The sequence below is a fragment of the Pempheris klunzingeri genome, chromosome 3 (genome assembly GCF_042242105.1).
Source record: "Pempheris klunzingeri isolate RE-2024b chromosome 3, fPemKlu1.hap1, whole genome shotgun sequence".
In the NCBI taxonomy this organism is placed as follows: domain Eukaryota; kingdom Metazoa; phylum Chordata; class Actinopteri; order Acropomatiformes; family Pempheridae; genus Pempheris; species Pempheris klunzingeri.
The window spans coordinates 25,119,574-25,138,629 of record NC_092014.1 but is presented as its reverse complement, the minus strand read 5'-3'; the positions used below and the strand labels follow the sequence as shown (position 1 = coordinate 25,138,629).

Below are 19,056 nucleotides of genomic sequence, written 5' to 3'. Positions count from 1 at the left end.
CTCTGTACCACAGACAGGCTCTGTACCACAAACAGGAGGCAGACAGACAAGGCTCTGTACCTTTAAGACAGACAGTGAGGAAGTGAATGTGAGGGAAGTTTCGGTTCCTTCCAGGTTGTGTTTCCAGCTGCAGCCTGTACTGAGGAAAGGGGAACTGTAGCTGCACTCAACACTTTCTGTATCAGAAGTGTTCGAAGCTGTCAGCGTGGTGCCCTGAGAGAAACATGGTAAGTGATTTTCAAAGTGTTGCTGTTTGAACAAGCCTCGTCACTTACTGAGTGTTCTTGTGTTTGTCCGAGCTTTGCTGGACACACCTGAAAATAATGGTACAACTGGAACCCTTCACAGTAATGTCTGAACCTACGTAGCTGTCGCTCACATGTACTTTACCCCCTGAATGCAGACTATTTATAAAGCTAGTATTTACAGCATATCCAACGCCCATGTGACTCATATATTAATAATTCAAACCTGATATTAATCTGTTGTATAGAGTGAGACAACTGTGCAATCATTTTCATACAGTCCCTAACCTACACCGTGAACTCTTAATGGGAATGTAGTGTTTTAATAGAGACACAGCTGTTACTGTTACTACTGCTACTGTTACTGTTACTACTGTTACTGTTACTACTGCTACTGTTACTGTTACTACTGTTACTGTTACTACTGCTACTGTTACTGTTACTACTGCTACTGTTTCTACTGCTACTGTTACTGTTACTACTGTTACTGTTACTACTGCTACTGCTACTGTTACTACTGCTACTGTTTCTACTGCTACTGTTACTGTTACTACTGTTACTGTTACTACTGCTACTGCTACTACTGCTACTGTTTCTATTGTTACTACTGTTACTGATTCTACTGTTTCTACTGTTACTACTGCTACTGCTACTACTGCTACTGTTTCTACTGTTACTATTGTTACTGTTACTACTGCTACTACTGCTACTGTTTCTACTGTTACTACTGTTTCTACTGTTACTACTGCTACTGTTTCTACTGTTACTGTTACTACTGCTACTGTTACTACTGTTACTGTTTCTACTGTTACTGTTACTACTGCTACTGTTACTACCGTTACTGTTACTACTATTACTACTGCTACTGTTACTACTGCTACTGTTACTACCGTTACTGTTACTACTATTACTACTGTTACTGTTACTACTGCTACTGTTGCTGTTACTGCTGTTACTACTGTTACTGTTACTACTGCTACTATTACGACTGTTACTACTGTTACTGTTACTACTGCTACTGTTACTGCTGTTACTACTGTTACTGTTACTATTACTACTGTTACTACCGTTACTACTATTTTTACTATACTATTGTTACTACTGTCACTACTGTTACTATTGTTACTACTGTTACTGTTACTACTGTTACTACTATTATTACTATACTATTGTTACTACTGTCACTACTGTTACTATTGTTACTACTGTTACTATTGTCACTACTGCCACTACTGTTACTACTGTTACTATTGTTACTACTATTATTACTGTTACTGTAAAATGTAGCCTTCAAAAAAGAGGACTCCCTTTGTTCGAATGATGCATTACATTTTGGTTATACATGTTTCTCATGTTCCTCTGCTGAAGAGTAAATTCAGCCAAATTGAAACTTTGGTTTGTGTGTTCAACTTCTCATCTGTGCCCTGAAAACTCTCCTTAACAGAGGTCATAGTTAACAGTGGGAGTATGCATGCATGTAGGTGTCCAATAAAATACAGAGGATATAAAAAGTCTACACACCCGTTAAAATGCCACGTTTATGTGATGTAAAAAATGAGACCAAGATAAATCATTTCAGAACCATTTTTCCACCTTTAATGTGGCCTATAACCTGTACAACTCAACTGAAAAACAAACTGAAATCTTTTAGGTGGGGTTGCATAAATATGCACACCCTTAAACTAATACTTTGTTGAAGCACCTTTTGGTTTTATTAAAGCACTCAGTCTTTTTGGGTAGGAGTCTATCAGCATGGCACATCTTGACTTTCTCTTCTTTGCAAAAACGCTCTAAATCTGTCAGATTGGGAGGGCATCTCCTGTGCACAGCCCTTTTCAGGTCATCCAACAGATTTTCAATGGGATTCAGGTCTGGGCTCTGGGTGGGCCATTCCAAAACTTTAATCTTCTCCTGGTGAAGCCGTTCTTTTGTTGATTTGGATGTATGCTTTGGCTCGTTGTCATGCTGAAAGATGAAGTTCCTCTTCATCTTCAGCTTTCTAGCAGAAGCCTGAAGGTTTTGTATCAGCACTAAAGAAAATGTGAGAAAAAGCTACTAGAACAGCTGAACTGTATTTGGGGTTAATCAGAGGCACTTAAAATGATGGCAGGTGTGTACTGACTCCTATTTAACATGATTCTGAACACAGCCACATCCCCAGTTATAAGAGGGTGTGCACACTTGTGCAACCACATTATTTTAATGTTTTTATTTTTACTCCCCCCCCCTAAAAGATTTCAGTTTGTTTTTCAGTTGATTTGTACAGGTTATAGGTCACATTAAAGGTGGAAAAAGTTCTGAAATGATTTATCTTAGTCTCATTTTTTTATATCACAAACACCTGGCATTTTAACAGGTGTGTGTAGACTTTTTATATCCACTGTACATGGCGGTAGTTTTACAGTTTGTTAAATGAATTATAATGTTATTGCATTCACGTACTATTCACAGGACCCCACCCTCCAATAAACTTTATTGCAAATCTTTGCAAATACTGCACACCTTTTAAGGAGTATTTATATGGATGATTCTAATTCATAGTCATAGTCAGTCTTGGATTCAATCTAAAATCCATAATGATGTTTAAAGCCCGTGAAAACTTGAAAAAAGCATCTGTATGTAGTCCCGGTAGTATGATCAGTAAGAGTTTTGAGAGCCCTGCTCCCTGTAGGTGCCTCAGGAACACTGTTACTAAAATGTGGTATCAGTTCAGATGCCTGCTTCAGGTGCAGTGAACCACCTGTGAATCCAGTGTGCTTCTCCTTTTGGTCACTAGATGGAGGCCTCTTCTACAGAAGACTTGGTCAGGGAGGATGATGATGATGAGCTTATAACACCTCCTGGTGGGGGCCTGAATGAACTGCTGAATGTGGGGCAAGAAGACAACATGCAGGGCCAGGTGAGCTCCCTCCTGTCCTGTGGAAAACGTCATAGCTCCGATCTTTGTGATTATCAGGTTTCAAGTGAAAGCTAGCACACTTCTCCACAAGTGTGATACAGTTTGTGTAACCTCTTACGCTTCTTTCTTCAGATGGAGGAGTTTCTGGGTCCACAGGCAGAGTACAATGAGGAGGAGGAGGAGAAGAAATACTACCGGAGGAAGAGGCTTGGAGTCATCAAGAATGTTCTTGCAGCCAGTTTTGGAGCCATGATTGTGTACAGCGTGTACATGGGTGAGATTCAGTGGAGAGAATTCAATGAAATGGACAAAGAAACACACAGAGAGACAGAGTTACAGAGACCCTGATATGTTCTTTCAAATATATATATATTGTGTGTGTGTGTGTGTGTGTGTATGCTTGCCTGCGACAGGCCTACTGCAGATGCAGCTGATCCTCCATTATGATATGACTTACCGTGAGGTAAAGTACAGCAACCTTGGCCTGGAGGACATCGATCGGAAGATGCTGATGGGCATCAATGTCACCCCCATCATAGGCCTGCTGTACACCCCCATACTTATCAGGTTGACACACACACACTCACACACATACATAATGAAGCTCTGTGTGTGTGTCCTCGGCACTCTTTATGCTAATCACTTCCGTCCCTCTGGCAGGTTTCTAGGTACTAAGTGGATGATGTTCCTCGCTTCAGGAATCTATGCACTCTTCGTTTCAACCAACTACTGGGAGCGTTACTACACCTTGGTTCCATCAGCCGTAGCTATTGGCGTGGCCATTGTGCCGCTCTGGGCCTCTTTGGGAAATTATATCACTAGGTAAGAAACACAATTTAGAAAGGTGGATGGATGTTTCAAGCCTGACCCTCATCACGTCACAGGCACACACAGAGTCCTGAACAGTTAGCCAAGATCTCAGCTCATTGCTCTTTCCTTCACTGCACTACATTTCAACTTGACTCTTTCTTATCTTAGACTAAGCCTAACCGTCTGTAATGGAATGCATAAAGATAAGTGTATGACTACCTTTATCCTAGAGTATAACAGTAGCCAGTGATACCGACCATCTCCAATTATCAAAGCTTTAAAGTGGACATACTATCTAACTGTCTTTTCAGTGCGGACATGTGTCCCTGGTGTATCCAGAGACCCTCAAACTAGGAGAAAAGACGATCCTCTCTCTTTTTCTCCTGTTCCATCTGTTAGTAAATGTATGTGGAAACGCTCAGTTTTAGATTTGATAGCTTCTTCAGTAGGCTGACAGTCCCACCCACTGAAAACCTGAATCCGCCTTGCTGTCTGCCATTGCTGTGTAGCTCTAGTAATATGATGTAAGCTACAAGCAAAGTATGCAAATTGTGCTGTCACTGGCTACAAAAACCCATATAACAGCCTTCATGTCCTCCTACCATTTGAGGAAGTCAATACCAGATGATAAACTGTATTTTGGATGGAAATGTCCTGACCAATCAGAACAGGCGGTGCTGTTCTAGAAGGCTAAAACTGAGGGGCTGAAAATGTATGCAGTATGCACAGTGTGAGAAAAATAATACATTTTTTGAACATTACAGCATGCAAACGTATTCTGGTAGGACCCCCCAAATTCAAATATGAACTTGAAAATGACCATAATAAGTCATAATAAATGTCAAATTACAGTCAGAGACATAACCATCATATTACAGGTCTCAACTAACAGAGGGTCATAATATATAATTATAATATTATAATTATAATGATATAATTGTATGTCATTGAAAACATCTGATAACAGTTTATTGGCTTATTGTCATTTTTAACATGAAAACCTGAATCAGGAATTTTTTGATAAGATCCCTTAAATGTGATTATTTAGAAATTGTGACCAACATATGTGGAACGATTCACAGATAAGGAACTTGTCAGTCTTCTCTGTAGATGCTCCTGACCGTAATACTAACCCCTGTTCCTCCCATAGTCTGCAGTGATTCAAGTTTTTATACGCGTTCCTTCGGTTCAGTGTGTGTTAATATGATTAAACATAAATAAAACAAGAACATACAGTATAAGCAACAACCTGAAATAATCCAGATCATCAAGATCAGTTAACAAAGAACCCCCCATACGACCATCATCAAATCACAGTGGATATGGTGGTTATTCTTAAACTAATTATTATTCATTCAAAAGCCAGTTAAAAACAGGAAATCCGGAGTTGTTTTTAGTTTCAAAGCCTGTGCTAACTTGCTACGTCAGTCAGCGACATCAAAACTTCATTAAATAAGTATCATTAGCCGCCGCGAGTGCTCACACGTGTTCACAAAAAGCATAACAGTAAAAATAGGCCCTATTGTTTGGATCAGTTCTATTGAGCTGTGCAGTGCTGTGGTCGTCAGGCCGAGCTCTTCATTGCCAGCATGTTTGTCTTATTTTGTAAAGCATTGTTTTGTTTATTTTATCGAGAACCACAGTTCACAAATGTAGTGTTTTTATTCCATTGACTTGAGTATTACACTTTTATAAAGCTGAATGCAGAAAGAAACAGATAATGGAAATGTAATTCATATTCTTCCATTGTTAAATCAATTTAAACTATGAATTATAGAAATCTTCACACCCCTCCTATTCATAGACCAACGCTTAGCTGTCAAGGTGTGAAGTTGAGGGAGCACATGGATCAGTATGAGCACCTCATACACAGAGGCAGTGGTCATGTGATGATCATATGATGAATGATCACAGGTGAATGGATACATACCCACACAAGCCTCAAATGAGCACACACCTGACTGAACACGATGTGTACGCATATTTTGAATGTTTGCTGTTCCTCCTCCCACACACACACACACACGCTCCCACACACATACATACAGGATGGCGCAGCAGTACTATGAGTATGTCAACTACAAAGAAGAGCATGTGCAGGAACAGAAGAAGCTTCCCAAGGGAGCGTGCCACAGCTACATCATTGTCTTCCAGTCAGTCTTCAACATCATCTTCCATGTGAGTCTTCAGCCGTCTTTTCCTTCAGTTCACTGAACGGCGTGTGTTGGTGTTCAACATTTGTTTGCATCGCTGCAGAAAGACATGAGCAAACGTCTTCTCTCTCTCCCCCATCAGCTGAGCTTTGTCTTCGCGGAGTTCCCCATGCTTTTCATTCTCAATGACTACTTGCAAGACAACAAACACATTCTCTGCAATGTGCAAACCTGCGGTAAAGACACGCCACTTCACCCCCACTGATCAATGACCACAGACAGGAGAAAAATGTATAAGGATTCAGTTCATTCTGTCCAACAAGACATGTACCTGTGCTTGGCAAGTATATACTTGGTCCTCTATGCCTCAGTGTGTAGCACGGGACTGAACCAAGCACAAGCTGGCCTCCCAAAGCTGTGAGATTAGTGAAGTGCAACATTTCTTGTAGAGCTAAAAGGTTTTCCTGGAATGCTGAACTAAAAGGATCTCACTTCTGCCAGCAATGCTTCCTTTTAATTGTAAACAACAATAGGAGGAAGCAAAACTACAGTCAGGTTCCCACCATCACATGCCTCACAGGTGACCTCTTAAAAATACAAAACCACGCTCACCCTAATTTTCTTTTTTATTGCTTGTCCAGTATGCAATAGAAAATAGAATGACCACTGATCCACCAGGCTTGAGCTTTCCTAAGATGCTAGAGGCGTCAAAGTGGAAACTAATGAAGGGTTTCTATGCAGTGTATCACTTTATTTCTGCACTTCTGGTCTATCAGACATTCATCTGAACATACCAGTGTAGATTTCAGCCACTCACTGGCAGGGATACAGTGTCAGACATACAGGAGTGAAACCTAATCCTTCCTCTTCCTCGGCCAGGAGCAACAATCAGTGGAGTGATCCCCGGCTTCAATATCACTGTGCTGACCAACCTGCCGCGCTCCATGCTGCTCATCCAGGTGGAGAGCGTCCTCATGGGCTTTGCCTTCCTTGCCATGATCATCGTAAGAATGAAACTCCCCGACACACATGCACCTCTTGACTCCCCAGTGTTTTTATTTGTTCTGTGATTGTTTGTTAAGTCTGATTGTTAAGTGTCTGTCGTTCATAACTCATTACTATGTATTAATGTTTTACATCAAACCAAACACTAAGCGGTTGAGAAACAACATATTGTGGTGCGGTGGTTCTAGCAGCAGTAGTATTTAGGTTATTGTAGTGAAATGAGGAGGTATGGTACTATCTTATTCAGAGCTGTCTTTAGCTTGAACTTATTTTGTCCTACAACAGGCTGAAATGAACTGACAAAGCATGTACAGTACTGTACTCCACAGCAATCATTCCAAATGATTCCAAATACACTGATTACTGTTTGCTGCTGCACACAGTTCCTTGTGCTGTGTGGTGCTGCATATCGGCCGACAGAAGAGATCGACCTTCGTAGTATTGGCTGGGGAAACATCTTCCAGCTGCCTTTTAAACACCTGAGGGACTACCGCCTCAGACTGCTTTGCCCCTTCTTCATCTACAGCGGCTTTGAAGTGCTGTTTGCCATCTCTGGATTCTCCCTGGTAGTGCACTGTCAATCAAGTTTGTTGAACAGTAGCTTTTACATGCATTGCTTCATTTTGTTAGTGTCTTTGAGCAGTATCATGAAATATTATTATTAGTCATATTTTTATCATCATTATTATTATTATTATCAGTGCTATTATTTTTGTTGTCGATATTCTTCTTCTTTTCCTGCTTCTTCTTATTTGTCCCTGCTGAAAGTGTAACTGAAAGCAGTAACTGTAAGACCTACATGCACCAAAAATGGCAGATGGGTTGCAAATGCCGCTCACCAGGTGCATAACATGACTCACTGGCCTTGGTGGTGCTGCAACAATTAACTTTACAGTTTCACAGTTATCTTGAAAACAGCTTGACCTAAATTGGGCAGCAGATAGATCTGCCCTGTCTCCTTCTCCTAGGAGTGTTTTTGGAGAGCTCATTAAGTTCTTTGAAGTCTGAGATTACAGACTATCCTTGTCTCATCCTCACCTGTCCAACAGTGACCATATATTCTGTGTTCTGTTGGTTTTTTGTTTTTCTTTGTTTTCAGTGTTCAGTGGAGAGATATTCTCTCTGCTTAGGTCTAGTCTACTTTGCCCACTGTCTTTCACAGCAGATGGCCGCCGACCTTCGAGCCAGTTTCTGTTTGAGGTTTCTGCCTATGCTTGCTCACGAATGTTGGGTCTCTGCAAATTGTAAATGTTAAACTATTGTCTTGTCCTGCTCTGTATGAAATGCAAAATAATAGAACAGGACACATAAAGGAGCAGACAGATTATAGTAATGAGGGCAGGAAATATAGGAAATGTCAATGTTTCCACTAATTTCTTCTTTTGCTTCCCTCCCTCAATAGTCCTATGGTGTCTGTGTTTTGGGCCTGAAGAAACTGTGGCTCCTCATTCTAGTCTATGGCCTCTCCTGCTCCGTCTTTTCCTCCCTCTCCCTTTGCCTCCTCCGCTTCCCCCGCTGGCTGTGTCTCATGGGGGGTGCTGCTGTGCACTCAGTGCTGCTGGTGGTTCTCCTGGCCTTGTCTCTACCTAAAGACCAACCACAGTATCTGGGCCCTCTGCTGGTGATCTCTGTGCTGTGGGGACTTGGCACAGCTCTGAACAAGACGGGAGTCAGCAGTGAGTACCAGTGGTGTTTGAGGAGTCCGTACATACTCTTTACAACTTTGTTCACACAATGACGTGTCAGCATGAACTCCTGTGTGTGTGTCAGCTCTGCTCGGCATGCTGTATGCTGAGGAAAAAGAACGTCTGGACTTTGTCTACACCATCTATCACTGGTGGCAGGCCATCGCCATCTTCATAGTTTACCTCTGGTCCAACCTGCCAATGAGGGTATGACTATGTCTGTTTAGAGAATGATTCATGTGTATCTGTGTCACCATTTGAATCCACATTTTAGAAGAAAAGTTCATATTTTTTTCCCACCTCCTCAGGCTAAACTCTCTCTCCTGTTGGCCACTTTATTGCTGGCCTGCTACTGTTATTGGGTTATGGAGCGTAGGCTGGCCAAGAGAGTGCCTTACAGACTGCCTCGCATCCCTCGGCCACGGCACAAGGTAACCAATCACAGTCACAAATGACTGCCTCAATCTGAACACATTCACCTAAACAGATTGGTGCTGTCAGTCAAAGGTTAAAGTGGAGATCTCATAACCCAAAAGGAAGTTAACCAATCCAATCGTCACTCTTTTTTTTAATGTGTTTGTCATTTTAAACCTGTATTTTAGTCTGGTAATATAAGCGCGCACGTATTGACCGATAAAACTACCCGAGCTGCCGCCTTGTGGGAAAAGTCACTGGGGTCGGGTGTTTTGTCAGTTGGCAGGAGACAAAGGCGGGGGCAGAGGTGTTCCTGCATCTGGCTTCAGAATGCCTCCAGGAGGAGCTGAGGAGAGAGATGTCTGAACTGCGTAGCTCAGTCTGCCCCAGCCCAGATAGTCATCAAAAAATAATCAGCCCAACTCATAACTCATTCATTTCCATACATTTTTCAGGTTTTGTGTGTTTGTTGGACAAAAGCAAAACCTAGCAGCGTATGAGGTGCACACCAACCACACCTTTGCAGGAGATAAATCTCACTGCACAGCAGACATTTTTTTCATTAACTCAGAGATGTGGTGTTTGACCAGATTTGAATTCCTGCAAACAGTGATCTGTCCTGCACTGTGTGGAAGAAACCCCTCAGCTATGCGGGAGTGAATAAAATCCTGTTATTGTCATAGCCTTGCTGTAAAACATTTAACTTCTGACTGTAAAACTCTTAAGAGCCACTTACCTCCTCTCCTCACTTATCAATAGAACATATCATTTGTGTGCACAGGTCAAAGGCTACCGCTACCTGGAAGAGGACAACTCAGATGAGTCAGACTCTGAGATAAGTGAGGAAGAAGACAAGGAGGAGAAAAAGGAGGACGAAGAACATTTGGTGGAGGAGATGGGAGAAGAGGACAGGGAGGAAGTAGGCCGAAACACAGGGGTCCAGGGAGCTGACTCACGCTGAGCCAGGAGGAGAGACTCAAGATGTTTATTATCACGTGCACAGAAAACCAGACAGTTCCACTGTACAATGAAATTCTTACTTTGCAGCCCTTAACTATAGGCTTTATCACCAAGGAAGGTTTTTAGTCTACTCTTAAATGTAGAGAGGGTGTCTGCCCCCCAAACCCAAACTGGAAGGAGGTTCCACAGGAGAGGAGCCTGATAGCTGAAAGCTCTGGCTCCATCACTACTTTAGAGGACTTTAGGAACCACCAGTACAATACAATCTAAGCAAAATGTAGAGCCTAAATAAATAGGAGTAAGCATACCTGAACCAACAGCAGCAGTGGTCATAAAGTGCACTGTGCATTATGTAGACTTTGGTAGAATAGATAAAGTGACAACAGCAGTGAATATAAAGTGCAGAGACTGGAGGATGCCCATGTGAGGGAGGGAGAGAGGGATGGATGAAAGATATACAGAAGAGGAAGAGAGTTGTGCCTGGCGCTGTTGTGTTCATTACTCCATTTATTTTTTCTAGATATGTATACTTTTTGTAATTCTTGCGGTACACACCAAACAAAAGCATTTTTCTGGCTTAAATGAAAAGATTTACCGATACTATCAGAAGAAAGGGTATAGAAACTGGAACCGGAATAGATAGAGCACTGACTGGATGAAATACAACAGTACATACATACAATAAGAATAGTTTAGTGCTTCTTTTGCTGCGGTTTGTGACATTTAGCGCACATGGTGATAAATATTCCATTGTCATTGCTTTTGTGCTTCATCAAGTAGAAAACCTATTTTGTAAAACTGTTTTCATTTGAAAAACAGCACTTATCTCAGAAGGAAGAACTGACAGTGACAGAAACAGAGATGAGGAATTGATTTTCTAAGTTTATCTCCAGGTTGAAGTGTGTTTTGATGGAGTCATTTTCTGAAAGCCTGGCCTGCTTCATGTGGACAGCACAAGCAGCCTCAGCTATATTTGTTCTTCTTTGTTTATCTTCAATCCCTTAACTTGTGCACAATTCTCAAAAGATGCTATCATCAGCAGCTCAGATGCCAGTCTGTTGCCTTGATGCATCTCATGCTCTTAGCAGAAGTTAAATATGAACGCATGAATGTAGGCTTATGCTTTATTTCAATATGGCAGAGGTAAGGGTAGTCAGTCATTCATGGCCAGAGCCAACAAGGCTAAACAGTGCTCTCCTGAATACTGAAAGTATCAGTATGTGGACTATATCATTCGCTCACATGCTGATGTTTAGGTATAATGTTTACCAGGTTCGCCACCTTAGTTCAGTGCATTACCATTATTTCACTTTTTAACGAGCCCGTTACAGGCTTGGAGGTTTTGGATGATTTTGTGATTAAGGAGTTTGGTTCAACTTGACAGCACAACATGTTTAATTGTACCATATACAACGTTCATATGTATATCCGTATGAATTTTACTGCCCGCCATGTTGTTCTGTTTTTTTTTTCTTTTTTTGTTTGGCTTGGTTTGATCCAGGCAGCGTTAATAGAATAGTAATATAAGGTAAAGGAGGACCAAAAGCTGAAATGCTGTCATACAGGTGGTTGGACTAATGGACCAAGCTTTGTAGGTACTGTACTCAGGGTTCACCTTTAGTGCATTCTATTTTGTAAGTAATCACAGTATTTATATTTGTACCTGCTGTGGGAGGAAAGAATGGATCTGCACTCTCTAGCAGGATATTTAACATTTCATTAATGTAATGAAAACCACTCCTTACTTTTCACTGAAGTGATGCCAAAGCTCCCTGATTTCCTATGAAGTTGTTATGCTTCTGACTTCACCCGTCTCTGTCTAACTTTAGAGCCACTGACATTAGGTGGTACGGTGGTCAGCACTGTTGCCTCACAGCAGAATCTGCTGGCCAGCAGGTTTGCAGTTTGAGCCAAGGGCCTTTCTGAGTGCTGTGTTCTGTGCTTGTGTGGATTTTCTCCAGGTGGGACTCTGGCTTCCTCCCACAGCCCAAAGACATGCAGGTTGGATTAGGATGTGTTGAAGTTAGCTGCTGCTGTGTTTCTTGACTGGTGGGTGGCATGATGTCAGTTACTGATTTTATAAAAAGAACTATAATGACAGCCAAACACTCATCGCCATAGAAACCTTAAAGTACTACTAACGCAAAGAATAGCAAGAAAGCTAAATTAATGTTTCATTGCAGTTGTTGTGACACAGTACATTACATGCCCATACAGTCATAAATGTAGATCCTATGATTGAAAACTGTGCATGTCTTTTGCTTCTGTAAAGGTACAAATATCAGTAGCAACCTGGTAGATTGTGTATCATTTCCTTACTGCAGTGGACTGGGTTTGAGTCCAGCTCGGGCCCTTTGCTGCATGTTGTCCCATTTCTCTCTCCTTTCCTGTAAATCTGTACTGTACTATCTAATGAAAAAGAAATTGCCAAAGGTGCAAATATTATAATGAACATTAAAAACACATTTCAGAGTAACATTTTTTGTTCAAGCAATCATCACTTTCTGGTTTTAACTTACTGATGAATTAACTTTAAGTATTTAAATACTTTAAGGTCAATCAATCGATCATCATCATTCTTTATTTATATAGCACAAATTCATAACAAGCATTCTCAAGGTGCTTTCCATAAATTAAGATTAATTATTAATTAAGAGACCCAATGATACAAGAATTAAAAGTTAAGGATTCAAGAATCCCCACATGAGCAGCATCAGATATTGTATTAGACAACAGTGGCAGGAAGAACTCCCCTTTAACGGGAAGAAACCTGGAACAGACCCAGGTTCAGAGGGGGGGGGGCTTTCTGTCAGGGTCCGTGTTGGGTGGAGGTTGGACAGAGACTAACACTGAGAAACATGGCAATAGTTAATATATGACTACTATCAGTAAAAAGTGTCAGTGGCTGACGATCCTCAGCTGTGATTCATTAAGCCAGAGAACCACAGCAGGAGAACCAGGACCAGGATCCACAGGAACCAGAGAACCACAGCAGGAGAACCAGGACCAGGATCCACAGGAACCAGAGAACCACAGCAGGAGAACCAGGACTAGGATCCACAGGAACCAGAGAACCACAGCAAGAGAACCAGGACCAGGATCCACAGGAACCTGAGAACCACAGCAGGAGAACCAGGACCAGGATCCACAGGAACCAGAGAACCACGATCCACAGGAACCAGAGAGATGAGAAAAGCACAGAAAGGCTCCAGGGAAGAATGAAGCATCAGGATGGAGAGGAAGAGGAGGAGAGAGGAGCCCAGTGCATCATGGGAGTCCCCCGGCAGTCTAAGCCTATAGCAGAATAACTAGGGGCTGGTCTAAGGCCTGATCCAGCCCTAAACTATAGGCTTTATCACTAAGGAAGGTTTTTAGCCTACTCTTAAATGTAGAGAGGGTGTCTGCCCCCCGAACCCAAACTGGAAGGGGATTCCACAGGAGAGGAGCCTGATAGCTGAAAGCTCTGGCTCCATCACTACTTTAGAGGACTTTAGGAACCACCAGTAGACCTGCATTCTGGGAGCACAGTGCTCTAGTGGGGTAGTACGGTACTATGAGTTCTGTAAGATATGATGGAGCCTGACCCTTAAGAACCTTGTAGGTGAGGAGAAGGATTTTAAATTCTATTCTAAATTTTACTGGAAGCCAGTGAAGAGAAGCCAGTACAGGAGAAATATGGTCTCTTCTCTTAGTTCTCATCAGAACACGAGCAGCAGCATTCTGGACCAGCTGGAGAGTCTTTAAGGACTTATTGGGGCAGCCTGATAATAAGGAGTTACAATAGTCCAACCTAGAAGTGACAAATGCATGGACTAATTTTTCTGCATCATCTATGGATATGATGGGCCTGATTTTAGCAATATTACGTAGAAGGAAAAAGGCAGTTCTAGAAATCTGTTTAATGTGGGAGTTAAAGGACAAATCCTGATCAAAGATAACTCCCAGATTCCTCACAGTGGAGCTGGAGGCCAGAGTAAGGAGGTGATGAATTTTGTCTCTAATAGTTAGAATTTTATCATCAAAGAAGCTCATGAAGTCGTTGCTACTGAGCTCTAAAGGAGCACAAGGATCAATGGAGTTCTGGCTCTTTGTCAGCCTGGCTAGTGTGCTGAACAGAAATCTAGGGCTGTTTTTATTTTCTTCTATCAATGAGGAGTAATTACAGCATTACAGAGGGACTTTCTATAGGATTTCACACTGTTTTGCCAGATTAAGCGGGATTCTTCTAATTTGGTGGCACGCCATGTGGTAAAATGGTGAATGATCTGCATTTTTGTACTTTCTAGTCATTTTGACTCCTCAGAGCTCTTTTCCATCACATCCTCATTCAGCCATTCACCCATCATTCATCCAGGAGGAATCTAATTTGAAGGACACACTGAAGCTGCTTCAGGAGCAAATTGGGGTTCAGTGTCTTGCCCATGGACACTTGGACATGCTGACTCACATGTTGGGAATTATACCAAGGAGCTTGTCTCTTTTCTTTAATCATCTTCTTTTTTAGAGTGACATTTGCAGTGGGCCTGATGCACCATCACTATCACCTGCAGCAATTTGGGAGGGGCTAAGATTAGCGTAGGGGTCTTCTATTGTATGGAGACATGGCATTAGCTTTAATACTGATGGAATCACTTCCTTGAATTTGGCAACAGCACTATCAGATAAGCATCTAGTGAGGACATTTTTGTTGAATGGCGCATAGTCCAGTAATAGGAAACCAAATGTTATCAGGTAACGGTCCAATAAAATAGAATTTTGTGGAAAAACTGTTAACTGTTCAATTTCACTGACATATGCCAGAGCAAGGTCAAGGGAGTGGTTAAAGCAGTGAGTGGGTTCATTTACACTCTGAGAAACCAGTTGAGTCTAATGAGATGAAAACAGTGCTGAGATCATCATTAGAATTGTCCACATGAATATTAAAGTCATCTACTATAATAAGATAAAGTTCTATCTGATCAAAATGCTGTTGGGTCATCAAGAAGCCTAATTATTTTGTTTTGGATTGAAAACTTTACATTTACACACATAAAATGTTGATTGTGCTGCAGAATTATAACCCACAAGAGCGTTGTGTCTTGATGGTGTCACACAGAGACTGGTATGAGATCAGCATTTATTGTTCCTTCCATCCGATCCTCTCAGCTTCGGACAGTGCCGAAGCTGCAGCTGCTCTTTGTGCTGAGGGAAGTCAGATGGGTGCATTCATGCACTTGCACATGATTCCAGATACACAAGATTCCAGACAGGGTCAGGTTCTCAATCTGAACTTTATTTCACTTGTACTGAGACAAAATGAGTATTAACAGAAATATGAATATGAGCTGGGATGAAGAGGTGTCTGCTATGTCACTGATGGTGTTATAGTTGCTGTCCTTACAAATGAACCCTCGGAACCAAAACTTAACTTCAGGCTTTTGACACATAGTCAGGCCATCGTCATAAACCATGACATTTAGACGTGAGCCTGACCAGTTACTGTCATCAGTCTTGAGCTGTTCCCTCTTAGTGCCTGATTCGTCTGATAGACTGAATCTTTGGAGTCTGGCAGTGGGAGCCCCAGTTCTTCCAGTGCTGGTAGTCTCCACTGTGTCTCTCACACTCCATGATGTACTGCTGGCCTCTGTAGCCTGGGTACTCATAGCACACGAAGCTGCAGAAAGACAGACGCAGGATGAGGAGCTAATAAGTAGGCAAGAGCTCAATCGATTTATATAGTGCCAATTCGTAACAAGCTTCATCTTAGACGCTTAGACCAAACTCTTTAAGAGATGAGTGCCAGTTTATGTGCCAGTTATGAGTTGCTTAACTAAAAGTAATTGTACAGGTGGACAGACAGTTGCCATTTGGGCAATGATTCAGATTAGAGCCTAACTAATACTGGATTACTGAGGTCAATACCAATACTTAAGATTAAATAATGTGATGCTGATATATTGGATCATATTCCTTTAAAATACAATAAAATTAACAAATGTTTTAGTAATGTATGTTTGTTTGCTCCTATCTCTCTGTTCTTCTTTCTTCCTCTTAAAGCCCTCTTATACATCTTAAAAAGCTTTGATTCAACATGAACCAGAACACTGACTTACGCTCCACATTGCACGTGCATGGAGCCCACCTCGGGCCTGAACCAGCCCATGGCCTGCAGGGAGGGGTAGTCGTCGCACAGGTCGCTGCAGCGGCCCATGAAGTTCTCCCTCTCGAAGATCATCATGCGGCTGCTTTGGTGGGACTGTGGAGGGGTACAGCACAGACTCTGTGTTACAGTCAGTGCTGGCCGGTCAGGCGGACGAACGAGTTGTCTCGTGTCTATTTTTGAGTGGTCTCAGTCGCTCTTCTGATCACTCTCTCCGTCTGTCACTCACCACCTTCTCATTTCCATTCACCCTTCCTTCCTCTCCCACTTCCCTGTCTCATTCTAGCCCGCCTGTTCTCTACAGGTACTCACAGCGCAGTAAATGGGGCGAAAAGACATGAAGCGCTCGGTGTGGTAGGACAGGGAGCCACTGTAGGCATCCCAGTTGGGGTACTCGCCCCTCTCCAGGATGAACTGCTGGCCCTGGAAGTCATGGTGCTCGTAACCCACCCAACTAGACACATGAGCGGAAGAGGTGAAACAGTCAGACAGGTGAGTCAACATGGCAGGCACTGTTGTCTGAAATCATCCAAACATAAAACAGATAGGTGACAACACATGGGGTGAGAGGAAACTGAACCAGTCTGGTCCCTCTGGTGGGCAGAGGCAACAGTGATGAGGATGACGGGCAGGGGCATGACATCGTTGGGGTCCTGTTTTCAAGAGCTACTTTTTACATTTAACATTCCTACATCATCCCTAAAATGTTTGACTGTCATCGACCAAATTCAAAACTTGGCACACAAAATGAATGAATGAAAAATTACCAATAGATGGTTTTCAAAATGGATATATATCACTTTGTTTTAATAACAATCTATCCGTTGCCACATTTGTTGTCCTTATTGTCAACTTTTTCTAAACTCCAAAGAAGAAGGGCTGGATGACTGCAGCCCTTGAACAAAGAGCCCAAAAGATTTTCTGACCTGCTGACCAACAGATGTCTGCTTGATGTATACACAGGGAAAGAAACGACCTTTTGTTGGAGCATTTTCATTGAACAAACAACAACAACAACAACAACAACAACAACAGGAATACAAGCAACTAAATAATGTAGTAAATTTGGAAGACTACTTCTACTTCTAACCCACAACCTACTGCATTAGACTGGCCTAAACATTTACTCAAGTAAAAGGAGCAGTATAAATACCCAACACAGAAATACCTCAAAACCAGACTTAAGTACAGTACTTAAGTAAATGTACCTGATAATACCTCAGGACTCTAATATGGAACGTTATCTAGAAGGATGTCATATCTTAATCCAAGTTTTCAGAGGCTTTAGGACTGAAAGTGATTTGCTAGTGTCAAAATATAGTCCAGCAGAGCAGTTTGGTGTTTCTAAATAGGAGTGTGCTTTTCATCAGAGGGATCTTGACATGTTTTTCTTTCATACACTATGAGAAGAAAGCGTCACACCATCTTATTAAAGGGATGAAAACTCCCAGGTGGCCTTAAATGATCAACTGGCCGACGAAATCTGCGGACCACAGGTGAGGCACGTATACCAGTGAAGACTCCTGCAGTATAAATGGCTTTCAGATTGGTTGAAAGAGCAGTCAGCTCCTCGGGTGATCCTGATGAAATTGTTTCCCAGTATTTCATCTGAAATGTCAAAGAGAAGACAACCTCCCCACTATTTCATCTACCTACATGGAGGACAAGCGGGAGTCCAGAGGTGACTGAACACAAGTTCCTCTCTACAGACACACACCTACATAAACACACACACACACACACACAGTCAGTCAGTCCACGGTCCACAGAGACTTATTGCAGGCGTACAGGCTGTGTGACTCACGCTCCACTCTCCACTCGGATGGAGCGAATGTTGTCCATGCCACAGTCGTGGATGTTGCAGCACTCGTTGGTGAACTCCATACACTTGCCCTGGAAGTACTCCCGCTCAAACACAGTCACCTGCACACAGGGGGAGACGGATGTAGACGGGTGGAGGCATGAGGGTGTGTACTGTATGTGTGTATATGTGTGTGTGTGTGTGTGTGTTCACCTTAAAGAAGGGGGCTGTACCCATGCTGGGGAAGTACATGGGTGAGGTCATGTGGGTTTTAGTGACTCTATACATTTCTGAAGTGGAATAGAAAACAAGAAAAACAGAGCATATGGATCAGAGAAGGGTACAAGTGGTAAAATGTTTGACTAATAACAATTTCATTTATTTGACAATAACAAAATTATTTTTCTTCAAATGTGAACTTTAAGTGAATTTAACTAGTTTTCATGTCTTCATGTGTTGCCCTCCATATGAATTCAGTTAAACTTTACATGTAATCAACATTTTCTTCATAAACAGCTAGAAACTAGTCCCCAGAAACAGAGAGCCGACTAACCAGGTGAATCCATCCACCAGCCTCCCCCTGCCTCTCTTACCTGGATGCTCCTCGTGTTGTCCTCGCACTCCTCACACCACACCAAACACTCTTACGGGAGACTTTTGTCGGAACCTGGCGCTTCCGTTTTATACCAGCGTCCACGCGAGCACCTCGTGCTCACGCGTGTGCGTGCGTGGCCCCTCCATGTTAATGATGTGAACGATGCCAGTTTTGTCAAGAGTGAAGCTGGCCCGATTTCAAAGCAACACTTCCGGTTTGAGTTTTCAAAATAAAGCTCTGTTAAACATTGTAACACCTTCACTGAATAAAGTAACACCAATACGGTATGTTGCAGTGTACAGTTATGCAGTGTTACAGTAATACCTGTACGGCGTGTGACAATGATTCTA

At 42.2% G+C, this 19,056-nt stretch overlaps 2 protein-coding genes across 2 annotated transcripts; one reads left to right on the top strand and one right to left on the bottom strand.

Annotated features, from left to right (window-relative positions):
* Window positions 1-139: 139 nt before the first annotated feature.
* unc93b1 (unc-93 homolog B1, TLR signaling regulator) lies at window positions 140-12,647 on the top strand. The gene is made up of 13 exons (XM_070856259.1): window positions 140-227; window positions 3,022-3,144; window positions 3,277-3,418; window positions 3,558-3,711; window positions 3,805-3,966; window positions 6,003-6,132; window positions 6,250-6,343; window positions 6,987-7,111; window positions 7,496-7,678; window positions 8,515-8,788; window positions 8,883-9,004; window positions 9,106-9,228; window positions 9,993-12,647. Exons 1-13 carry the CDS (start codon window positions 225-227, stop codon window positions 10,170-10,172), a joined length of 1,815 nt encoding a protein of 604 aa, XP_070712360.1. The 5' UTR covers window positions 140-224; the 3' UTR covers window positions 10,173-12,647.
* Window positions 12,648-15,501: 2,854 nt separating this feature from the next.
* Window positions 15,502-18,802, bottom strand: LOC139225427 (beta-crystallin A1-like). Its single transcript, XM_070856271.1, has 6 exons — window positions 18,705-18,802; window positions 18,325-18,401; window positions 18,115-18,233; window positions 16,623-16,764; window positions 16,264-16,406; window positions 15,502-15,824 (listed from the first exon to the last, which is right to left on the bottom strand). The coding sequence occupies exons 2-6, from the start codon at window positions 18,397-18,399 to the stop codon at window positions 15,677-15,679; spliced, it is 627 nt and encodes a 208-aa protein (XP_070712372.1). The 5' UTR covers window positions 18,400-18,401; window positions 18,705-18,802; the 3' UTR covers window positions 15,502-15,676.
* Between the last annotated feature and the right edge of the window lie 254 nt (window positions 18,803-19,056).

Excerpts from the sequence above, each read along its gene's own strand:
- unc93b1 (XM_070856259.1), top strand. Across the intron at positions 3,145-3,276 it reads AAGACAACATGCAGGGCCAG|ATGGAGGAGTTTCTGGGTCC; the intron begins GTGAGCTCCCTC and ends TTCTTTCTTCAG. Across the intron at positions 3,967-6,002 it reads TTGGGAAATTATATCACTAG|GATGGCGCAGCAGTACTATG; the intron begins GTAAGAAACACA and ends ACATACATACAG.
- LOC139225427 (XM_070856271.1), bottom strand. The coding sequence starts at position 18,399 with ATGTATAGAGTCACTAAAACCCACATGACCTCACCCATGTACTTCCCC. Across the intron at positions 18,234-18,324 it reads GTACAGCCCCCTTCTTTAAG|GTGACTGTGTTTGAGCGGGA; the intron begins GTGAACACACAC and ends CCCTGTGTGCAG. Across the intron at positions 15,825-16,263 it reads ATGCACGTGCAATGTGGAGC|CTTCGTGTGCTATGAGTACC; the intron begins GTAAGTCAGTGT and ends GTCTTTCTGCAG.